This window comes from Pongo abelii, chromosome 12, assembly GCF_028885655.2.
Source record: "Pongo abelii isolate AG06213 chromosome 12, NHGRI_mPonAbe1-v2.0_pri, whole genome shotgun sequence".
NCBI classification, from domain to species: domain Eukaryota; kingdom Metazoa; phylum Chordata; class Mammalia; order Primates; family Hominidae; genus Pongo; species Pongo abelii.
In genome coordinates, this window is record NC_071997.2 from 35,181,233 (window position 1) to 35,206,164 (window position 24,932).

The 24,932-nt window shown below is 44.4% G+C and overlaps 1 protein-coding gene across 1 annotated transcript in view; it reads left to right on the forward strand.

Annotated features, from left to right (window-relative positions):
- Positions 1–4,418, forward strand: part of MRPS9 (mitochondrial ribosomal protein S9) — a 61,483-nt gene extending 57,065 nt beyond the window's left edge. Inside the window, exons 10-11 of the mRNA XM_002811722.4 lie at positions 1,634–1,803; positions 4,151–4,418. Of these exons, the coding sequence (XP_002811768.1) occupies positions 1,634–1,803; positions 4,151–4,242 (262 nt within the window). The 3' untranslated portion in view covers positions 4,243–4,418. The remainder of the gene's footprint in view (positions 1–1,633; positions 1,804–4,150) is intronic.
- Positions 4,419–24,932: the final 20,514 nt, after the last annotated feature.

The following is a 24,932-nucleotide window of genomic DNA, read 5'->3' on the forward strand; positions in this document are numbered from 1 at the left end:
ACATTTCTTTTCTTTTTTTTTTTTTTCGCTCTTGTTGCCCAGGCTGGAGTGCAGTGGTGCCATCTTGGCTCACCACAACCTCCGCCTCCTGAGTTCAAGCAATTCTCCTGCCTCAGCCTCCTGAGTAGCTGGGATTACAGGTATGCACCACCATGCCTGGCTAGTTTTGTATTTTTAGTAGAGACGGCGTTTCTCCATGTTGGTCAGACTGGTCTCAAACTCCCGACCTCAGGTGATCTGCCCGCCTCGGCCTCCCAAAATGCTGGGATTACAGGCATGAGCCACTGTGCCCAGCCTAAATTTTCTTTTATATTTACTATTTTTTTTTTTTAAGAGACAAGGTCTCTTTATGTCACCCAGGCTGGACTCAAACTCCTGGACCCAGACTGGACTCAAGCTGCTGGGCTCAAGCACTCCTCCCACCTCAGCCTCCTGAGTAGCTTGTACTGCAGGTGCTCAGCTTAAATTTTCTTTAGTTATCATAGTATATTAATAGCTACTGCTTATAATACTGTTTTTATAACATGGCTACTTTTTATTTGGTTTCTTGGAAGCATTTGTTCAAAAAGACAGTATAGATTTATGAATTTTTTGTTGTTGTAGAAGTTATGTCATCCCTATGTCGTATTGTTATAAATTCCAATTTGCTATGGCTTTTGAAAGTCATCTTTTGCCCATCTGCTTGTGATTATTTTACTAGTGTGGTATGAAGAATAGCACTTGAATGTCCTGTCCATACCTGTCTCTCAGCTTAACTGTGTTATATAAACTTTATTTTGGGTCTAGACACTATAGCATCAAAGAAAGCAAATGCAATATAAGTGAGCTTTTCTGCATAAAAGTGTAGCAAGATATTAAGGCAAAATAGCAAAATCAAAGTGCTTGACAAAGGTAATGGTGAACATCTTACCTGGCGTGAAAATGATATTCAACAAATACTTATTCAGTTGAGCAGGAGAAAGTCCAGGGCCGTGTTTTGTCTGTGGTGCCTGCCCCAGGATCTTGTGGTCCCTGACTGACCCTGAAAGAGCAGGCCTGACAGGGGTTGTGTAGAATGTCACCTGGCCCCAGGAAGGTAGCAGGACCCTACGATTTAGAGAACTGTAAGAATAAGGGAAGTGCAAGGTCGAAAATAGTTTTAGAAACTTTAAAAACTAACCATATCAAGATGAGCATTATACATTATACAGATACATGTATAGTAGACTTTATTTAGTGAATCCAAATGACATGTGGTAATTGTTTGGGAAGGCCTATTGATTTTATATCTGATCATTCAATCCAGAGACATTAAATTCAGTTGATTAATGGAGTTCCCCAACTGTAAGACTTCTTTACGAGGTTATTTTCAAGCTTTGAAAAGATCTTCTGAGATAAAGGGGATCAGCAAACAGTAAGAGTGTATTGCTATACCCAAGAAAAAGAAATAAATCTTAATCTCTCAGCAAATCATTCGAAATGTCAGAAATGTTAGTGTTTCTATAGCTTAGTAAAATGGATTGATTGAGAAGTATGAAAAGTATAACAGTGGCATGCAGAATATTGTTTTTATGAATATTCAGAATTTCAGTTGTTTACATTATTATGTATCTTTATAGTAAATGTAACCACATTTACTTGTGCTGTGCTTTAGAGAACAGCTGATGTTCCCTTTCCACTTTGTTGACCGGCTGGGAAAGCACGATGTGACCTGCACAGTCTCAGGGGGCGGGAGGTCGGCGCAGGCTGGAGCAATACGATTGGCAATGGCAAAAGCCTTGTGCAGCTTTGTCACCGAGGACGAGGTCGAGTGGATGAGACAAGGTATGAGTCTAGGTGGGACGGGCATGGTGGCCCAATACTGGCTATACATGTTCATCTGCTTCTTGTCCTAGTGCCTGAAGTTCGTGAGAAAATACATAGTTACGTGTGTACTATTTCACTTCGCTATCTTCTTTCTTGCTACAGAACCATAACAGTATTTCTCAGGTTTGATTTCTACAAGGTGAGCTTGAATTAGAAAAAGGGGAGCACTCCCCACACTGATTATTTGAGCCCTGCTAAAATGTTCAGTTCCAAGGTCAGGGAAAAGTTAATTTTGGCCTTAATGTATAACCTTTTGTCCAGCTTAACAAAGTGCTTAGCTTAGTTATATTTAAGAGACAAATTGCTTGTTTTTGTTTTATCATAGAAATGTGTGGGGTTTTTGTTTTTGTTTTTTAAACAGTCTCTCTCTGTCAGCCAGGCTGGAGTGCAGTGGTATTATCATAGCTAACTGCAGCCTTAAACTTCTGGGCTCGAGCAATCCTCCTGCCTCGGCCTCCCAGGTAGTTAGGACTACGATGTATACTCCCAAACCCGGATAATTTTTGTATATTTTGTAGAGACTGCATTTTGCTATGTTGCCCAGGCTGTTCTCGAACTCCTGGCCTCAAACAATCCTGCCTTGGCCTCCCAAAGCACTGACATTAGGTAGCATGAGCTACCACACCTGGCCTGTCATAGAAATTTGTAGTAATTGTTTGGTTAATGATAAAGTTCTTTGGGTATTTTGTTTTTGTAAGTTATTGGAGGTTTCCATTTTTTCCCATTGTGGTGTTTGAATTTTCTTTTACCCTACTCTGTGTAACCCTATTACCTGGGCATGAATACAAGAGTCCCTGTGTAATGTGAAAAAGGGTGGGCAGTTGATTCTTTCCTTAGGGTACTGCTTTAGCAGTTAAAATAAATCGGGGAAGTTTGAGCTGAAGACTATCTTTGCACTGTTGATGAGAAGAGGAGAGCACCATGTGTGCTATCGGCCAGCTGCATGGTCCTGGGCAAGTCACTTAGCACCTAAGTCTATAAGCTCCTCCTCTGGGCAAGTAGGTTGGTCTCTGTGCACCAGACCTTCTAGTACAAGCCACTGGGGTTCAATTAAAAACACTACCTATGGCTTAGGCTACTTAATTGTTTAAGGCTCTTAAAAATCCATTTGCTTATAAGCAATTTGTCATCATATGGGATTCATATCTAGTCATTGAAGTAATTTGCTAGAACCTTAACAATTTGATTAGTTTGAGCTACTGTGCATATCTGAAAGTAATAAAGCATTCTTACTTACAGTTGAAGCTAGAACTTAGGTCTTTGCTGTATTTTGTCAAATACTGCTGTTTTATTCCATGCATGTCCTTTAAGTACAAGCAAGTGTAAATGTTATGGGTATATAATAAACAAAGTTTTCCTTTGCTATGTGTACATTAAATGGTCCTTAATAAAATACCCAAGGCTTGTATACAGTAAGAGGAGTGCTAACGTTGGAAGAGTGAAAAAGACAAGGAAAAAGTATGGTCCATTTACATATTTATAAAAGCAATGTAAGAGCTTTCCCATCAGTGGTATTCTTGGAATCTATGGTCTTTACTAACTTACTATAGCGCCAGCCACTGCTGGGGCTCTTCCTTATGGGCCATAGCTAAGAGTAACCCCAGCAGTTGCCTAGAAACATAATCACTCCTGATGATTGGGAGAATGAAAGTTTCCCATTTAAACTGACTTTATTCTTCTAGAAGAAACTGCCTGTGCTGAGAATACAACTCTAAAACTTATTTTTTAGATTCTAAAACAAAAAAACAGGGAATATTATTATGGCATAAATGAAAATAATGAAAGTTTCCTTTTTAAATGTTTGACAAGTCATATTTGTATGTATATGCATATTCATGTAAACTGTTAATAGATGGTATCTAAGTGCTTTCTCATACTTCACCTTTACAGTAAGTTTTTCTTCTCTGCCTCTTTTCTCCATTAAAACTCTGGCCTCTGCAATAGTAAGTGTGCAGGTTCAGTTCCCTTACAGTGAATAGTGACCGCCCACACAAGAGCAGCTTTATCTCACTTAGGTTGAGCAAGCTGAAAAACCAAAAGGGAGCCATGATTCTTATAATTTAAGGAAAGCAGGTTTAAATAATGTAACTTGTGTTTGTCTCAGAGGTTGGAAAAACATCCTGAAAGAGTGGAAGCAAACTGCCATCATGAGGTTGATACTGGGCTGGTAAATTATTACTGGTCTGGTTGCCTTCCTCTAGTTTTTTTTTCTCAGACAACAGTACCTATAAATTTATGAACCTGCTTTTCTTCTTGGCAGCATGCATATTAATGGTTCCTAAAGGCTTCTCTTTTTATGCTGCAGCTGGACTACTTACTACTGATCCACGTGTGAGGGAACGGAAGAAGCCAGGCCAAGAGGGAGCCCGCAGAAAGTTTACGTGGAAGAAGCGCTAAGGGTTTGCTCCCAGGAAAGAAGAGGAAGAGCTATATATATGTGCCGGCATGTGGCAGACACACAGTAAATAATGGCTGACCAGCATGAGGGCAGTACTGTCAGAAATTTCTTTGAGCTGTGAGATGGAAGCTACTTTGTAAAGGTGACCTTTAAAAAATAAAAGGAAAATAAAGAATGTTAGTTTCATTTTGCCACTTTATTTTTTTAACTTTTTCAGAATATAGTTTTAAGAAGCATAATTCATAGAATCTGGCATATTAGACCTGAAGGAATATTCAGCAAAATATAGTCAAGTTACCTCATTTTGCAGACAAGAAGGCTTAGCCCCCCAAATTAAGCAACCAGCCAGAGCCATACTGTTTGTACTTTTAATGCTAGAGCAAGACTCATTTCCCCTGATTCTGTTGCTTCACCACTTGGCAATTGTCACCACATATTTTTCAAAATGAGAAGTGAGAGTGCTTGCTCAGAAGAATGAAGTAACTTCAGTTGGTCAGGAGCTCAGCAGAGCCAGGGAGCTGAGCTGCCAGGTGTGGGAGGTGCTGGTATACACAACAGCCAAGTGAAAGGCACAGTCGAGCCTGTCTGTGCTCACTTGCTGCAGGAATACGAGCAAGGCTGCAGCAAAGAAGGCACCCCTGCCCCCTATTTTGGATCAGTTTTGTTTTGGGGGTATTTAAAAATCTTTTTATTGTGTATATTTAAGGTATGCATCAGGATGTTTTGATATACATTTACAGAGTGAAGTGATTACTGCAGTCAAGCAAATTAGCATAGCTCTCAGATAGTTTCCCATGTGTGGGTGTGTGGAAAGAGCATCTAAGGTCTCCTCTCATTTCCAGCATACAATACAGTATGATTCACTGTCGTCCTCATGTTGCACATTAGGTCTCTAGACTTACTCATCCTATGTAACTGCAGCTTCGTACGTTTTGACCTGCATCTCACCTTCCTCTACCCCCTACCCCCGGTGATTACATTCTACTCTGTGCTTCTATACATTTGACTTTTTAAGACCCCACAGCTAAGTGAGATCTTGCACTACTCATCTTTCTGTTCCTGGCTTACTTCATAGTATCCTCTAGGTTCATCCATGTTGTAGCAAATGGCAGGATCTCCTTTTTCAAGGTTGAATAGTATTCCATTGTGTTTATATATGCCACAGTTTCTTTATTGAAACAATTATGGATTCCATTTTGGATCAGCACAGATACAGAGAAAAGTGGCTTCAAGCTTGCCTTCCCCAGGAAGTCTCAGCTGAGGTGCCTGAGAGAGGATTTCCATGAAGGGAACAGATCCTTCTGAATGAAGGCACCCAGCCAGGAGTGCACATAGCTCTGGAAGAGCATGGGCTGCGGGGAGGTGGGCTGAGTCCTTGACTGCAGCCCCCAGAACCTGTCACACACTGGCTGTGCACAAGTCAGGTGTGGGGAGTGTAGCTTGCCCCCGTGAGGCTCACCAGGCAGTCTTTATGATTGGCCATGGTTTGGCATGAAAGATCACACCATAGGTATTTGGCCAGGAGCTAGACTCCTCAGTCATAGCTAAGTGTTCAATTGAGTTTTGCTCTAGGATTTCTAAAGTACCTTAAAATGAAGAAGCTTTGGCAGTTTAACTCTAATGCAACTGTGCAGTAGGTTTTTGAGGGAGGAAAGGGGCAGTTGGTGACAGGGGTACTTTAAAATCCATTTTAGGCCAGGTGTGGTGGCTCACGCCTGTAATCCCAGCACTTTGGGAGGCTGAGGCAGGTGGATCACTTGAGGCCAGGAGTTTGAGACCAGCCTGGCCAACATGGTGAAACCCCATCTCTACCAAAAAAATACCAAAATTAGCCGGGTGTGGTGGCATGCGCCAGTAGTCCCAGCTACTCGGGAGGCTGAGGTGGGAGAATCGCTGGAACCCGGGAGGCAGAGGCTGCAGTAAGCTGAGATTGTGCCACTGCACTCCAGCCTGGGTAACAGAGTCAGACCCTGTCTCAAAAAAAAAAAAAAAAAATTCCATTTCAATGCAGTTATTTTAAGTAAAAATATTGCTTCAAGAATTAGACCCTCAATGCTCAATTACCCTTTATATAAAGAGTTGTGTACCACTGATTTCTTCGTGTCTATTTTTAAATAATCTTGAATAAGTTCTGAGACATGTATATACACATCAAATCCTTTATGTGGTAAAATAAAATAACATGGTGATGGACAAGTGAGAGCGAGTACCCAGTACCCTGCGGTACCCAGTGCCCTTTTATTCCAGATGAAACTAGAAAATACTTTCTGGGGTTCTTTCTGTGTGGCAGTCATTCTCTAGTGAAATTGTCTGTGGCAGGTTTTGGTCGGTGGTGTTGGTTTAGCCTGTATCTGTTGGAGTATACTTTTTACCACTTTGACAAGAGAGAAGTGACAAGTGGTTCCCCCACGTGGCATGGGTGTGCTGAGATGGGATGGCGGGTGGCCCTGTCGGCACCGATCGCCCGCTTGCTGAGCTCTTGCCATACCTGGTGTCCTGGGGCAGTGCAGAGCTGCCTGAAGTATATGCCATCTGGCCCTGCATTAGCTACTGTTGGTATCGTGCAGGAGACAAAGTCCTCAAGTCTGACGGGAGACCTGGAGTGCGGCTCCTACAGTGCCAGGAGGAGAGCTGAGGAAGGGGGCCCTGAGGACAGTAGCACTCTGAGGAGGAGGTGGTGGGGAAAAAAGAGGCCGTGGAAGGAGAGGGTGGGAGTACAGATGGAGGAAATGGCGAGAAAGCAGGAAGGAAAGTTCAGGAAGTGTGCAGGGAGTGAAGCCAGGCGGGTCAGGGTATTGCTGGGGAGGGAGGAGGTCCCTGTGGAAACCAGCTGGGAAGGAGGCTGAGGTGGGTTTGTGGAGGGCCTGAAATTCACGGTGATGTTCCTGCACTGCCAAAGAGGAATCAGCCTTTTTTTTCTCCTTTGAGAGAACAGATGAGGGTTGAAATTAGAACTATGTTTTTAAACTATATTTTAAACCTTTAAAAAATATATATATTAAGTAGCGTATTCATAGTGCATAATATAACAACAAAATCGGAGCCGCCTTCTGGGCCTCAGGAGCCCCGAGCTCCTGGGAAAAGTCTTGAGGATCTCCCCATCAGGAAGGTAACGGAGGGACTGCAGGAGCAGGGAGTTGCTAGAAGGAGGAGACCTGCCAGGCAGCTATTGTACATGGAGGGGATGGGACCCAGTGCAGGGAACAGAAAGGAAGTAAGTGTGAGAAACGTTGCCACTCTCGCCCGGACCAAGTGCGATAGCTGATTGGCTGCAGGAGAGCTAGGGGCGGGTATTCGGTATGAGATCCACAGGCTGCTGGGAATGCAAAGAGAGGAGGAGACACCAGAGGGGTCGGCTCGGGTTTCCTTGAGTTTCAGGTGTTTGGGGCCACCTCATATGAGATGCTTGAAACAGTTGGAAACTAGGGCTGTGACTCAGGCGACGGGTCAGCCTGCTGACAGATTTGGGAGGCTGCTGCATGGAAGGGGAATTTGAAACGTGGGCTGGATCAGCACGGAGGACTGGGCAGGGAGAAGGCCCAGGCTCAACTGGAGAAACAGCCATCAAGTTTAAAGTAGGAAGGAAGGAAGAGCCAGCAAAGGGGGTGGTGGGCGGTGATAGGAAGACAGCAAGCCAGGCACAGCGGTCAGGGACATCAGTGACGACAAAGAAGCGGCCTCCAGGAGAGGCGGATGTTACAGGTGCCTTTCTCCGCGACGTCTGGAGAAAATACTGGCTTGTAACCTCGCAGGCCACTGTACCCCTTGAGTCTCAATTTCTTTGAGTCAAATTGGGGTCATTTTCTGCCCTACCAGCCCCATCTGCCCTTGTGTGACGATCAAGTAAGATAAGTGTAAAACCACCAGCCATCTGCTCCATTCCAGCTGTAACAGGAAGCAGACTGTGGACAGTGTTGATGTGAGGCCTCCAGGGAAGAGGATTAAAGTATATCGGAGCTCTTGTTCCTTTGTTCAGGCTTGACATAGTCTCCTTTGTCACCAGGTTTGTTACCACAGGAGCACTTAGCTTCTCAGACATCCCATACCTTTGTGGGAAATACCTGTTGGGAAGTATTTTTGACACACACTGTGTGCATACATTGGGAAGGGCTCTCTAGGGGCTATTTTTTTTAAATAGGCATTTGACAAGATTATTGCCTTAAGGTGACAGTGAGAGCTAATGCTTCTATAGCTCCTATTCTGTTCCAGATACTGTTCTAAATACAAGTAACACATTGGATCCTCTCAGCCAACGCTATAAGGTAGATATTGAGAAAATTAGTGCTCAAAGAGGTTCAATAACTTGCCCAAAGTCCTACAGCTAGTGAGTGCCCAAGCCAGGCTGGAACCTAGAATCCCGGCTCCAGAGCCAGTGCTCTGAACCACTGTGGAAGAATACCAGGCCGGCTATGATGGCATGCAAGCCAGGCACACAGCCTGTGCTAAAACCGTCTGCGAAAGGAGAGAAGACTGCATTGGTACAGTCAGAAGACTTGTTGGGAGAGGTGGATGTCAGCCAGATACTAATGGATGGGTGTTGATTGGTAAGCATTATAGTATGATCTCCAACCAAGCTGGAACCCTCATCTTATTCAGGAAGGCGATGTCATAACCACTCTGTCAAGCTGGGATCATTATGAGGACAGTCCGTGGGCCGTATGATTGGAGGAGAGCATTCCGGGCAACGTGATGGGAAGAGCTACGAGAGTCCAGGGATGAAGTCAAGGTGACCGTGCCACTTGTTTGCCCAGGATGCCCCCACCATCCTGCTATCCCAGTGTGACTACTAGATAGTTCCCCCTTTTACTCCCAAGTGTCCCGGTTTGAATGATAAATCATGAGTTTGAGGAAGTCTGCCAAACATTGAAATCATTTCCAGAGTGTCATAGATGTGTGTGTTGTTTCTGGGCATAGGTCCCTTGTTCAGAACAGGCCCTAAGGGGGCCATCCCCATGGCGTAAGGACTTTGGTTTTTGTTTTTTGTTTTTTCAAGGAAAATGAGCCTAGCCTTTGTGTGCAGCACAGAGTCCAGTGGGGGAAGTGCAGCAGGTCTTGGTAGGAGGCTCCGGAGATAAGGCCTGTACCAGGTGGGAGTGGAAGGCGGGCCCCCAAGACTGCAGAGGTATTGGTGGTGATGTTTATCTGAAGCTGGGAGGTGGTTACCTTAGTGTCCACTTTATTATACCTTCCAAATACGACTTACATGCTTATTATGCACTACTGTATCATAAAAGTAGATGAAAAACCACCTGAAGAAGTATGTACGTGGTTCAGAACACGGGCTCTAGAGTTCCTGTGTGACTTTGGACGAGTTGATCACCTTAAACCTCTACTGTTCATTTGTGAAGAAGAGAGAATAGCAACACCTGTCCGAGGATTTCGAGGATTCGCAACAATCCACGTGAGCCGCTTAGTCTATAGGAAGAGCTCTATAAACATTGGTTATGATTCTCTTCCCCCCTCAGAAAATCCCTTCTTAACCTCTGTCATAGGGTTCAACAAGGGTGCACAGAGACCCAAGAGTGTGGAAGAGGAAGCCATAGAGTGATGGAATAAATAAGTGATTTCCTTGAAAATGAATGACAAAGTCATTTGGTACATTTTCCCTCCTTTTTTTAGCACTAAGTTCATTGACCTGACTACTCAGAAAAAATTAAAACATGATGATATCAATGTTGGAGTGATTTGATGTTGTAGACCAGATGTTTTTATGCCAGTTAAAATACCTCAGCTAGTCTCCATTCAGGAAACCCCACAGGCATTGAGTGTGTTCAGCCTCTCACAGAACCATCAGAACCATATTAGGTAGCTCCTGCTAAGAACGTATAAATATTTATAAGAAAGGATCAGTACATTGTTTTTATAAATATTGAAGTTTAATAGAAAGGCTATAATGCATTCTCCAAAATTAAGAGGCAAGGAGTAATAATAATAATCAGGCAAACAATTATTGCCACCTTTGCTCAATAACTTTGTAGGCTACAGAAGTGTAGCTTAAGCCTTTCTTCCTATTCTAAGTCTTTGGTTAAAACACTTTAAATGTAATAAACCCATTACTAAAAATTGAAAGTAATCTTTGAACACTAAGCTATAAAAACTACTGAAACTCGACTCAAAATCAAAATGAATACAAAAGCAAAATCTTACAACGAATTTTTCTGTCATTTCACAGAAAATACAGATTAATACTGAGGTACGAAATATTAAAATATATTTTAAAAATAATTCAAGTCATGTTACTGCATTACTTTTCCTTCAATACAGGCCATTAGCCTTTTAAACTAAATAATCAATAAAATTAATGTCATAGCCAAGAAAACAATAGAATTAAGAATTATATTAGAATATGTAACAAACCTGCACATTGTGCACATGTACCCTAAAACTTAAAGTATAATAATAATAATAATAAAGAATTATATTAGAATTAGAAGAGAATTAAAGATCATGATTTTTATGGAGCGAAGGCCTGTATTTAACCGTGTTTTTCTGATGCTTTGACAAAATTTTGGGGTCTTCCTGACTCTGGAGGGACTGCCCCTCCCAGGGCTGGCCAATGTCTAAAAATAGTAAATTTTCTAGAGATAGTGAAGGACTAGCCTGCAAGTACACCTTTCCTATGCAAACCAGCCAATCCAGAGCCACACCCAGCCACCTCCTTTATGGGCTGTCACACCCTAGGCAGAAACTCCCCAGCCCTGATCACCCCAGGGCATTGGAGAATTAAGGACAACCCCCACATGCCAGAGCCTGCTGAAATTAATGCACGCGGTCAATCCTAAAACCACTGAAATTACTCAAAGTAGCCAATCCTAAACCCACTGAATTTAATGCAAAGTAGCCAATTCTAAACCCACTGAAATTATGCAAAATAGTTAATCCTAAACCTGCTGAAATGATACATAGTAGCCAATCCTAAACCCACTGAAATTACCCAAAGTAGCCAATCCTAAACCCACTGAATTTAATGCAAAGTAGCCAATTCTAAACCCACTGAAATTATGCAAAATAGTTAATCCTAAACCTGCTGAAATGATGCATAGTAGCCAATCCTAAACGCACAGAAATTATTCAAAGTAGCCAATCCTAAACCCACTGAAATTACTCAAAGTAGCTAATCCTAAACCCACTGAAATGATTCAAAGTAGCCAATCCTAAACCCGCTGGAGTTACTCAAAGTAGCCAATCCTAAACCCACTGAAATCATGCAAAGTAGCTAATCCTAAACCCACTGAAATGATTCAAAGTAGCCAATCCGAAACCTACTGAAATTATTCAAAGTAGCTAATCCAGTAATTCCACTGGAATTACTCAAAGTAGCTAATCATAAACCAAATGAAATGATTCAAAGTAGCCAATCCTAAATCCACTCAGCTGCCTACCCTGCCTCTTCTTCCAGGAAAAGCCACAGTCAAGGCTCTTGCCCATGAGTACCCTCGCTCCTTCTGCCTCCCCATGTGGTCCTGCACAGCGTGGCTGCCCCCTCCTGGGGTCTATGAATAATAAACTGTCTTTTCTATGGCAGTCGTCTCCTGATCTATTGACCTCCCCATACGAATAATAATAAAACCCATCTTTTTAAACAAGGCCTCTGTGTCGGGCACTGTTACTACAGGAGTAAAACAGATCAGAGTGTAACTTTCCTGTGTATGTGTCTTTTTGTATTTGATTTTCATTCACTCATCAAATATTTATCTACTAAGGTGATAAACATCAGCCAGCCAAAGCTCCTTCTAGAACATTTTTTGAAAAGGAAGAAGGAAGACCCCTTTATTAGAGTGGTGAGTTCATGTCACTTTTCATTAAATTACTACTGCTATGGAAGCGTTAACAAAAGTTACAGCCACTGTTGGATCTTCTATGAAGACTGTTCAGGAGAACTTCAAATTTATTCCTTTTTCATTTTCCCAGGACTTGATTGTACTTTCTAAGAAAGATTGAAACCTCTCCAGGGGAGCCAGGCTCACAGTAAGAGTTCTTTCCCTCCATGTCAGGAATGAAAGATTCATCCAGAACTCTCCATAATTGTATCTAACCTCATGGCAAACCTTCTCCACCAAGGATGCCATGATTACTTTTGCGGAGTAAACTGTTCCCTCACAGTGTCCCCCTCTATTAAGTTGAATCTCTTTTTTGTAATTTCAGAATATTGCTTCTTTGAAGTGAGGGGAGGAAGTGGTGGAGGGAAGGTGTTTTTTCATAGTGGTGTTTAATAGATAAAATAAAGGACGCTGAGGACTGTATTTCAGTCAGGGGTTGTATTCGGTGACATTAGGACAGTCATGGTTGCAGGCTGCACAAGTCCAACTTGTTCTATCTTTTAATTGAAAGGAGGAAGCTCTTTCAGTTTATTGAGATGCTCTTGGGATGTCCAGTGTTCTTGAGAGAACAGTTGAACAGCTGACCTGCAGGCAGGGCAGTAGCATCTGGGTCTCACAGCTGAAATGCCCCCAAAGTGCTCGTCGCCACCGTGTCTGCATTCTTCCCTTCTAGGCAGAACTGCTTCTTCCAAAAGATGTCAGGAAATCACCCACTGGCTTATCTTGAGTTGGCTCTAGGGAGCTGGGATCATGTTGGAATGATGGCAGCTCCAGTTGAAGTTTGTGGTTGGAGCAGGAGTAATTCCTAGAAGACAGCAGATCCTCTTCCCAGAAGGTAGTGAGTCGCACAGACAAAAGAGCCATCTTAAAGTAGAAGTTGTCATTTCAGTTTGTAGAATGCAGTCTGAAGCCTCTCTCTGCCACAGGTTATTGGGGGCCCCTCACAAAATGTCTTTCTGCCTCATCTTTTCATTCAGGTTTGTTTCCTCCTCCCCACAGTACCCTCCCACCCGCCATCCCAGATGGCTGAGCCCACACGGGCCCCAGCACCTCCTTGCGCCTCTGCCCATGAGGGAGGCCTGGCCCCTTCCCACCTTCACCCTGCGTCTCCTCATGCCCCGCAGCACCTGCCTGGGGCACTGATGAGGGTTCTTATGGGGGCCAGTCGTGCGTGTGTTCTCCTCCCCCCAGACACACAGGGATCCTGTTCCACCCATCCTTGGTCCCAAGGGCCTGGCACACAGAAAGCACAGAAATCAGTATTTGCTTAGTAGCTGGAGGACCTCACGACCAATGCCTCATAACGGTGTTCAGGTAATTGGGAAGGTGGCCATCTGCCCACCCATCTGCCTTGTGCAGTCTGGATTCTTCTGTCAGTCAATCCATATTTACTAATAACGCCTTTGGGTCCAGCAGTCAGGGTTACAAAATACAGTCAAGTCAGAGTTTTTGTCCTGAGAGCTTCGAGTCTAATTACAGAAAAACAACAAATAGAGAATACAATTAGAAGGCAATTAAGTCCTGGCTGTGAGGTGCCGACTGTGAGTGTCAGGGTAATGACTCAATGCTGAGGGCTTGTCCCCACATGGTGGGGGCATGACCTCACCTGTTGGGTCAGGCTGGTAGCAGGTAACAGCCTTGTGGGGTCTTGGGCTCTCGCTGGAAGAGGCCTGGCATGGTGCCCGGCACATCTTAGGTGCTCAGGTGCCACGCCTCTCTTTGCGTCTCTGTGAGCCTCCGTTTTCCTGCCTGAAAATTGTTGACAAAACCGTACCCTTCAGGGCTCTGGGCCACTCGAGGACTTAGATGCAACACCAGCAGAGTTTCTGACACAGGATAGACCCTAGGTAAACAGGCGTTATTGCATCAACAGCAAAAGCAAGGCTGTCCCAAGGGGAAAGTGAAGGCTGACTCACAGGTAGCGTTTAGAGAGGCAGGCCTCTTCTCCCTGAGAAAAGAATTAATTGGAAAACGATACTCACTTGCTATTGTACTGGGTCTGGGAGTCCCAGGCCATGGTTATTTCTCCATCTATGAGTTGGTTTGGCTTGCATTGGCTGGTTTGGAGTTCGTGGTGATGTTCTTTCTTCTGGGGGCCCTTGTTGGTCCTCACCTGTCTCCCTGCACCTTGCCTGCTCCAGCACTGTAGTCACAGGGTGAGCAGCTGCAGCCTGACTCAAAGGTTAGGAGGCCTTTCTCGATAGACATCTTTGCAAACAAAGAACATCAAAGCTAGAGGCCATTGTGCACACAGTCAGCACTTTGGCCTTCTTTCAGAATAAGGTGAATTTAAACGACCTCAGAATTCCATTAAGCCATGTTGGGGTAATGGAGTCAGATGAAAGCAAAGGACTCTCACCCTGGCCAGCAGCATGGACAAGCAATGCTGTACGGCAGCGAGGGACTCACAGTGCCCCTGACACACACCGTGGGCTGGGGTCCACATACCACCAGCTTCAGAATTCATGTTCAGTTCATTACTATGATGGGACACATTCAAAATTTTTATTTATTTTGAGATGTGGTGTCACTCTGTTGCCCAGGCTGGAGTGCAATGATGCAATCCTAGCTCACTGCAGCATAAAACTCCTAGGCTCAAGTGATGCCCCCACCTCAGCCTCCCGAGTAGCTGAGACTGTAGGTGTGCGCCACAATGCCCAGCTAATTTTTTTAAATGTTTTATAGCGATGGGGTCTGTCTATGTTGCCCAGGCTGGTCTCAGACTCCTGGCCTCAAGTGATCCTCCTACCTTAGCCTCTCAATTGTAATTGGGATTACAGACGTGAGCCACTGTGCCCAGCCTTCAAAATTTTGTAGTCAAATTTTATCACCATTTATTTAGTTTCCGATTTTCTTGCTCCTGCCTTTAAAATACTTGTTTAAAAAGCATCATGGATTAATTTTGATTAATTTTGTATATAATTTCCCTAAACATAAGCCCCAGGTATCGTGTGGTATGTGATGGGTGTTTCTAGCTGCCTGTGGGGCTTCCCCATGTGGGGACTCTCCTTGCCCAGACTGACTCTCGTTCCCTCCCTCCCCTCTGCTGCCAGCCCTCCTGCCTCCAAATGTGGGATCTGCAAGGAAGCGGGGGCTGTGCTGGGCGAGGGGCAGCGCATCACCACAGAGCCGCCTGGGTCTCCACTCGCTGCTGCTGAGGCTGCCGTGCTTATTGGTAGAAACCTCTATGGGTTTCTTGGGTCGACGAAGCAGCAGGAGAATTTGGTGACCTCTAATAAGCCACCCCAAACTCCAATCAGATCTTGAACTTGCAAACTCAGCTCTCCTGATAGAATGGAACCACTCCTGGGTAACTTAGAAGGAGAGCCACAATGTCCTGTTGTCCAGGGAGCGTGCCTCGATGCTTGTGAGGCTGGAAGGATAACAAGACAAAAGTGGCCCTGGAAGTGTTGGATATTTCTCATTTCTTTTCTTTCTTTTTTTTTTTTTTTTTTTTTTTTTTTTGAGACGGTGTCTCACTCACTCTGTTGCACAGACTGGAGTGCAATGGCACAATCTTGGCTCACGGAAACCCCCGCCTCCTGGGTTCAAGTGATTCTCCTGCCTCAGCCTCCTGAGTAACTAGGATTGCAGGTGTACGCCACCATGCCTGGCTAATTTTTGTATTTTTAGTTGAGACTGGGTTTCACCATATTGGCCAGGCTGGTCTCAAACTCCTGACCTCAAGTGATCTGCCCGCCTCGGCCTCCCAAAGTGCTGGGATTACAGGCATGAGCCATTGTGCCCAGCCTGGTATTTCTCATTTCTAACACACCCAGTATGTGGCTGTGACCCATTTTTTTATATTAATAGCTCTAAAGTCTTTTAGAATAATCTTAAGCTATTTGATTAACTTCTGAGCTCAATAAGCACACAGTAACTGTTAGATCTGAGTCTCCTTCATATTCTTTATTTTTAATCTAACCTCAAAATAGATTCCTAGCCTCCCTGTGAAGGTGTTGGGAGCCTCCAGAAGGGAGCATAGCCTGCCCACGCCTGCTGTTAGCCCAGCGAGGCTGCACCTGAGGTGTCATCAGATCAGATATCGTGCTGGTTTCAGCCACTAAGCCTGTGGTAATCCATCACAGCAGCCATAGAAGCTGCTACAGGTGTTTATAGAGTACGAGTTGTTACTTTTATACCAGCAAGAATGGAGACTGGTGGTTTTATGTTTCAGAACAGATAAAAAGAATGATGAGATCAGGCTGGTGCGACAACTCAAGGTGCCTGAGAGATGTTCCAGATACAAACCAAATAATATATGTTTCTTTTCCTCTACGTATGGCGAAGCCTCTCACTGGCCAAGTCGTGGGCCTTGCCCATGGATGGGTTAACTGGGTGTGGCAGCCTGGAGCCCTTTGCTGGGAGGACTCAGAATCTGAATTTCACTGGACAACAAAGAGCCCTGCGGGACTCGAGGTAACCTCGGCGGGGCAAGGGCTGTGAGAGCATCTCCCAGGGCCCTCCTGGGCAGTCCAAGCATGCACAGGTGGTGAAGCATGATGCAAGCTGGCCAAAGTGTGGGAGTGGGGTTGCCCTCAGTCCTCAGTCATGGGCCCCCCACGTCAGGGTGCACATGCCCCTAATAAGCATCTGTTTCTTTCATTCATCTAGCAAATGCTTGTTGATCACTGCCCCACGCAGCCCTCTGCTAGGCGCTGAGGATGTCCCTGGAGCAGATCAAAAGCCCAGCCCTCATGGAGCTTACGTTCCAGCTGGGGAAACAAACCTTAAACTGAGCCAAGTACCTGATGTTCTTCCTTGTAGGAAGCACCAGGAAGGAGGGAAGGAGGAACGTGGAGGGGTGCTAGTCCAGGGACCCCACTTTGAGAACCACTTCTCTAGTTTATTAAGAGTTCTCAAGATAGAAGAGGTTGCAACTTGAATAGAGTGATCAGGGTGGCCTCGACACCGCAGTGGTGTTTGAGCAGAGGTGTGAAGGCAGCGAGAGGGCAAGCAATGCGCACATATGGGACCCAAGGGCTCTCGGCGGGGAGCTCGGCTAATGCAAAGACCCTGTGGGGGGATGAGGAAGAGGCAAATGCATCTCAAGCAGAGAGAACAGGGGAGTAGTAGGAGATGAGGTCAGAGAGGCCAAAGGGCAGCCTATAAGGCTCTGGTGTTATTGAAGGCAGCAGTGTTTCCTGGGGTGAGAGGGAAGCTATGGGAGCCTTCTGAGCAGAGCTGACTGCGGTGGGCGGGAATGGAAGCAGGGAGCCCAGGGTGGTGGCTGCTGCGAGTCAGGTGACAGATGGCAGTGGCTTGGCCCTCGGTGCTAGCAGTGGAGCTGGAGGAAAGGAGCCCGACTCTGGATTTATTGTATTGTGATCAGTTGAATTGCAGTAGCCTAATCTGTGTAGAGATAAGATTGTGAAAATTAGTAATTAGTAGTGACAGGGTGAAAGATACATGAATAAGAAAGGGGTGATCTCATTGATGTTCTGCATCAGTGGTTCTGGAAGTTATGTGTGCATCACAATCACCTGGAGGGCCCAAGACATGTGGCTGGTCCCACCCCAAGGTCATTCAGGACACCCGAGAGGAGTCCTCAGAATCTGCATTTCTCACTACTTCACAGTTGATGCTGATCCTGCTGGTCCAGGGACCCCACTTTGAGAACCACTTCTCTAGTTTATTAAATGTTCTCAGGACAGGAGCAGCATCAACTCAATGTCTCAAGCAGCAGGGAATTTAGGGATCATTTAATCCCACTGTTGCAAGCCACATGCTTCCCCAGGCAGGCAACAAATGCAGGGAGCATTGTAAGACCCTGGGCACCTTGGAAGCCAGAAGGTCTGCGGGGGAGATTTGGGGTCCACTGGTGTACAATCTCTGACACCCGCCCCTCATCGGCTTTAACAGATCAGGAGGCCCAGGCCCAAGGAGACTGTGGTTACCCTAACTGCTATGAAAATATGTAGAGTGAGGACTAAAAATAAAACCCTAAGCCCCCAGCAAGCTGAATGGACTCCCTCTTGGCCAAGGGGACCCCAGAGAAGCCTTAAAGAAAATTCTGGGCCATAACAGGACGGGAGGTCAGTCTCATTATATAACACCTTCTCCCTTTTGCAGTTTAGACACAACTGACCGGCATTAATGTTATAATAGAGACCATAAGACTGACAGAACAAACTCATTATGGCAATAAGGTACCAAATTATAAACAAGACCTAAGGCCATGGCAGGGAAGGGTTAAGTCATGCACCCAACATTTAAAGAATAAACTAGGTTCTAACTGCCAGAGGTTGTTCTCTCTAGCAGCTAAACCAGCATTGGCCTTGACATAAGCAGTGTTGAACTAGTTGCAGCTCATCCACCACCAGACACTGACTAACTCACCCCCTTTCCACCAGCCATAACTACAGCTTTGATTGGACAAGAGACTGACTTCTGTAACTTTCTCCTGATAAGAGATCACAGGCCATAGACTGGTTCTGGCTGGTTTACAGAGGCCACCCACTTGGGTGTGTTGACGCCCTGCTTCACCTTTTGACATATAGGGCCTAATTATAATACATTTAAATGTTACGTCTCCACCCCAAGGAGAGCCTGGGATGTATATAACATGCATGTTTGCTTATCACACATGTGCAAGACCCCCTTTCATGAATATTCATGGCTCTTCCCACATCCTGTTGAATATGTATACCAGTTCAGCTGAAATTCCTGTCTTCTCCTTCTCTCCCTCCAAGTGTCTGCCTTTATGGCTTTGGCTGGAGGCTACACCTCCCAGCATATAGGAATGCCCACCTTACAGTCTGTAATCCTTTATAAGAAATAAAGCTCTCCTGTCCAAAGTTATAGATTTCCTGATTTTTCTGTTTACAATAGCAACTAAAAAGTTCAACCTGTTAATTTTATCAAATACTGACCAGCCCTCATTCCTGAATTGTGTCAACGTAGTGATTCATTCGAAGTGAAAAAAGACAAATTGTAACTAGTTCTCGTATAAAGCAGTATGCATATTATGTGCCTGTATTTGCCTAAAAATATATGTCTGTGTGGATGTCTAGATAACAAGATTATGGATAATGTTTAGTTTCTTCATTTATATATGCTTGGAATTTTTTAAAGCTTGTTCATAATTCTTAAATGGCTTGGATTTCTTAAAGCCTATGCATAAGTTTTAAGAGGGGAAAATACAGTGATTTTTGGTGTGAAAATAAGAGCACCTCGATCTCTATTAGTACCCTAGTTTAGCCACAAGATGGAGTAGTTTACAACCGAATAAGCAACTAGGCGCACAGAGACCAGAAGGAAGAGGATGCAATTCCTGCCCCACTCCTGGATTTAATCTAGTGATTCATGCGCATTTTAATGCCTCTTGAAAACATCAGGCGTATTAATTATCCTTTCTAATCCATCTTTTGCAGATGAATCTCTAAATTCTGATTTTTTCTTATGCTCACATTGAGCCTGTAATTATCTCACCTATTACATTGATTCCTTTCAATGAAAGAGGTAAATTATTAGAGAAGACTAGAAGCCAGAGCTAAGGTACTAGAAAAACGCAGCAGCAGCTTTTTTCTTTCTTTCTCTCTTTTTTTGAGATGGGGTCTCATTCTGTCACCCAGACTGGAGTTCAGTGCTGCCATCACAGCTCACTGTAACCTTGGCTGCTGCTCCCAAGCTTCTTCTAATGAAGGGAAATTCTTGCAGATGGGAGGCTGGGATCCACTTCTTCCACCCCATGTTGCTCTGTCCCTAGCATAGAATGGCTACCATTTGACTTTGAGTTGCCATTTCAAAATGCCTATTTGTATCAATGTTTTGAAGCATTCATAAACTCTCTAAATGTTAGTGTACCCAAAAAAGATAAAAACAGAGATAATTTAACTCAAAATAGAAGAAAAATATTAAGAGGCTGAGGCTTAGGACTGCAGTCTATCCTAAGACTTGGGCGCGAGGAAGGTAGGGGTTCTATGACAAGCTGCTAGTGGGCTCCTCCAGGGACATGCCCCAGTAGAATGAAAGCTATGTACCCGCGTGCTGGATACACGACTGGCAAGGATGGCTGTCTCTGCCCCTGCCTGCCATTCGCAACCCATCCCAGCATGGCGCCTGGTCTGGGAATGTTGTTGAAGGTTTAGCGAGCATCTTTTCTATTAGAAGCATCCAAGTACACTTTGGACTGTGGGAAGGAGACACCCATTACCATCAACACTCAATCTCAACATCAGAGGTGAGGAGCTTTGAATGGAATGGCCGCACCACATAAAATCCATCCTATTAGGCCTCAATACTGTCAGGTAGAGAGGAAAAAATCCAGTGATGTTCTGTTTTAAATAGGGTAATAGCTAATAAGATATAAGGCTACTTTTTGTTGTTGTTGTTGTTGTTTTAATGAGAACTGTAGCATTAGGATTCAAAACAAGCTTTCCAAATGGAAAAAGAAAAAAAAATGTCAGCCATAATCTTACCATTATCTCCAGCCAACAGCTAGTATCAGTTTAGGGATTCTCTTGTAATGTACTTTCATGGGAAAGCATACTTCACATAGTTGCAATTAGAGTATACATACAATTTTAGGATGAATTTTCCATTTACTATCATAACCATGTTTCTGTGTAGCTATAAGCTTTGTAATTATAACTTTAATGACCTCATAATATTCCATCCATTGAGCATATGTTCCATAATTTACTCAACTTGTTTCCATACCATTAGCCACATGTGCTTTTTAAAAATAATATTGTAAATAATGTGCCGGGAGCATATTTGTACGGATGCTTTTTCTTTCATTTACCCTTTGGGTAAATTTCCAAAACTAACTTTATATCCATTGCCAAATGACTTCCCAAAAGGACTTTGCCATTTCCTATGTGTGTGTCCCAGCCTTGCTGTGTCAAGATCAGCTTTGAGAGATTGCATTTTCCAAAGGCTCTGGCTTTCCCACGGCCCCTGTGCGGTGCCTGCCCAGCCGCTCTCTTCTCCAGTCTCAGGCAGCCCTCCTCTACTGAAGGGGAATGCTCGCAAACATGAGCTCCTCCTCTTGTCCTCTGACCTACCAGGCCTGGTCCCCCTGACCACCTTTCTGCACTGGTTTTTGTCCCTCTATCTGTGAATAAGCTCAAGATCTTGCACTGGCCTCCCGCAGGCCAGGCCTTAGGAGCTACTGCCTGTTCCCCTAGTCCCCAGATGCACACTTCTGTGTGGATGTATACTCCATGTACACCCACACTCTCCTTTATGCCTCAGTCCGGGGCAAGATGGCCCCTGCTCCTACCCTTTCCACAGAATGTCCCTTTGTAAGGTCACCAGCAATGTTACCTGCAGAAGTTAGTGGGCACTGTTTTGGTCCCATTTAATTTGATCTTTTTAAGGCATTTGATACCATCCTTCCAGAAATATTTCCCCCATCTTGTCTTCCATATCTTCCTACCCTTCTGATGCTTCCCACCAAATGCCTGCTATCCCCTCTTTATTGACCTGGCCCCTAACCATTGGTTTTCCCCCAGAAGGGAGCACGGTGCAGGTTAATGCACATGTGGCAATGCAGTGGGGCCTCACCCACTCTCTGCTGTCATGACAGTTCTGAAATTTATAAGCCCTAGTGTGTTCCCACTGCTCCAGCTTTTCAACTCCCCATTCCTGGGTTTCAATTTCCACCTCTTCTTTTCAGTTCCACACACATGATCCATGGACAAGCTCATCTACTTCCAAGATTCCAACTCTCCCCTATGCTAATGACTTCCCAATCTTTGTCTCCAACAAGATCTTTCTGTTGAGTTTGACTCATATCATATGAGTTGGGCACCTGTATCCAAATGTCCTGTGGAATCTCAGATTCAGCAGGTACTGAATAGAATCATTCTTTTCCCCTCCCACTACACCTGCCAATTTACCCATGTTCTCTTAGTCAATGGCACCACTCTCCACCTAGGTGATCAAGTTCAAAAGCTGTCTGTCATCCTAGACCCCTCCCCTTCCTCACACCCACAGTCACTCCGGGGAGCTTGTCCATCTCACTCCCTAAGCATCTCAAGTCTCTGGCCACATGCCTATTCTTTACTGCTTCCTGAGCTCAGTTCACAGCTCTTGTCAGCTCCCGCCTGTATTATTCCCATGACCCAGCAACAGCCTCCATGCATTAGCTCACCCCTCCCAGTCTGCCAGCAGAGGCCATGTGGTGCAGTGTGAGTGCTGAAGCTCTGCAAGCTGACTGTCCAGATGCAGTTCCTGGCTCTGTCTTCTGCTGTCTGCAAACTTGGGTAGGTTCCACTGGCTCCTAAGATGGAGATAATAACAACATCAACCTCAAAAAAGTAGGTGTGAGGATGAGGCGGTTGTGAGGATTAAATGAGTTGATGTATGTCAAGTACTTCACGCAGCACCTAGCACACATTCAGTATTAGTTGTGTTATCATCATCATCATCATCTTCTGCACCAGCAGGGAGCTCTTTCTAAAGGGTTTTTCTAACCACTATCATGCTCAAAACCCATCCATTTGAACAGATATTTGTACCCGTGTTCTTAGCAGCATTATTCACAACAGCCAAAAGTGAAAACAACCCGATGAGCATCGAGGGATGAGTGGATAAGCAAGACGTGGCTTATCACACAATAGAATGTCATCCAGCCTTTAAAGGGAAGGAGATCTGACACATGCTGCAGCGTGGACGGACCTGGAGGACGCTGTGCTGCGGGAGACAGGCCAGTCACAGAAAGACAAATACTGTGTGATCCTACTCACAGAAAATACCTAGAGTGGACAGTCCATAGAGACAGAAAGTAGAATTGTGATTGCCAGAAGCTGGGGAGAGGGGAGTAGGGAGTTATTGTAGAATGGTTACGTTTAGTTGAATTACAATGGTTGAATTTAGTTGAGGAAGATGGAAAACTTCTGGAGATGGATGGTGGCGATGGTAGTGTGACAATGTGAATGTACTTAATGCCACTGAACTTGTGCTTAAAATGGTTAAAAGGATAAATTTTATGTTATATATTTGTGTTATATATTTATACATATTTATAAATTTATACATATATACATTTGTGTTATATATATTTATATATGTTTATGTTTTTATAACAGAAAAATATACATTTTATATATTTTTAATAAATATAAAATATACAAATTATATATAATTTAAATTATATATAAAATATTGTATATTTTATAGTAAATATTTTGTATATAAAATATTTGCATAACAAAATAAAATATGTTATATATAAAACAAAATGTATATATAATGTATGGTTTTATCTATTAAATATGCATACATATATAGTTTATGTGCATATGCACATATTTTTAAAACCACAATAAGAAAAATTCAATTGAAAAAAAAACCCTTCAGTGTCTCCTCTCTGCCTACAGACGCAGCTGAGAGGCCAGGGCATGTGCGGAGCCATGGGGGATCTGTCTCAGTTCACCTTTCAGGCCTTGTCGCCTGCTCTTCCTGGCTGCAGCGACACAATGCTATTGTGGTCTCTGGGGCCGTGACCTTGGCCAACACCCTGCCTCTGCCCGGCTCTCCCCTGGTCCCCGGCCTGGCCCTCCGCGTCCGTGGGACTGGATCCACAGCGCCGCCTTCAGGAAGTGAGGCCTCCATGCAGCCCCAGGAGGGCCCTGAGCACGCGCACTCACTGCACATGCCCACCCCAATGCGTGGGCGTCCACTGCGCCAGTCTCCCTTACGTGACTCAGTTGTCGTCTCTGCCTCAGCCAGGTTGTCGTCTCTGCCTCAGCCCAGTCTGTGATGGAGAGTAAAACATCAACTCACATTTGCCAAAAGAGGAAATGAAGAATCTTTTCTCAAGACAAGGGCTGTAGCAAGGCAGTCATATTGCTTGGTTTCATTATGTCCCTTGGCTGTGGAATAAATGGCAGTTTTTAATTTCTCTAAATGCTAATCATAGTAATTATCCTCTAGTCCATCTACCTAAACTTCCTTCTCACCCTAACAACTGCTGACAGTGTTTCACTGTGGAAATGTTTTTGACAAGGGTGTGCTTGCAGGACCATCCTGGCTGCCTCCTCGTCAGGAAGACTGGTTTAGATGAAGCTGACTCGAGAGAAAATTGGGGAAAAGTTGCAAGTGCAAGATAATCTGACGCCCCCTCCCCAGTACATTGTCTCTCCAGCACTAGTGTATATTTGAAACAATTATAGCCATTACCCTAAATTCAGCAGTAAGCAGAGAAACTGAAGAGCTGTTCACCAGGGAATGCCCCATGTCACTTGTGAAGTGGGCAGCATGCCCTGTGCTGTGCCCGGGCTCTCAGACAACCTCGACACAGCTCAGTTCCCACTAATGGGAAGAACCAGGGGCTCGGGACGAATGCAGAGAATTTACACGTGTTCATGCCCTGTTAACTGAAAAAAAGAGCTAATTTCTCTCTCTTTCCAACTTGAATCACCCATAGAGATAAGAAGCAAAATTATATATCAGAAATGGCAAAGTCAAACTGGATGGACTTCAGGGAAAAGCCGCTTGTGTTTGAAGATCTATGGAGATGTTTGCAGCAGAATTACTGGAGTCCTGTCCCCAATCTCTGAAACTCACACACATGATGAATACTTCTGCGAGAACACTTGGTTTCATAGAATGAATGGAGCTATCTGACTGTAAATTCCCCTTTCGTAAAATGAATTAGGTTTTCTCTGGGGCATTATTCAACTTTTGAAGGTGTATTTTCACATTCCCTATAATTCCTGCTTTGCACAGAGCTTTCCTTCAGCTCTGAACACAGGACTATCTAACTAAGCATTCACTTCTATCCTTCCCTTATTAAACTCAACAGTCAACACAAGTTGACTCCCAAGTTGTGAGGTGAATATACATGTCTACAGTACGTAGACCTGTAACCTGCCCATATAAAACCTGTTTGTGGAGACCACTTAGAGACCTCAGGCCCC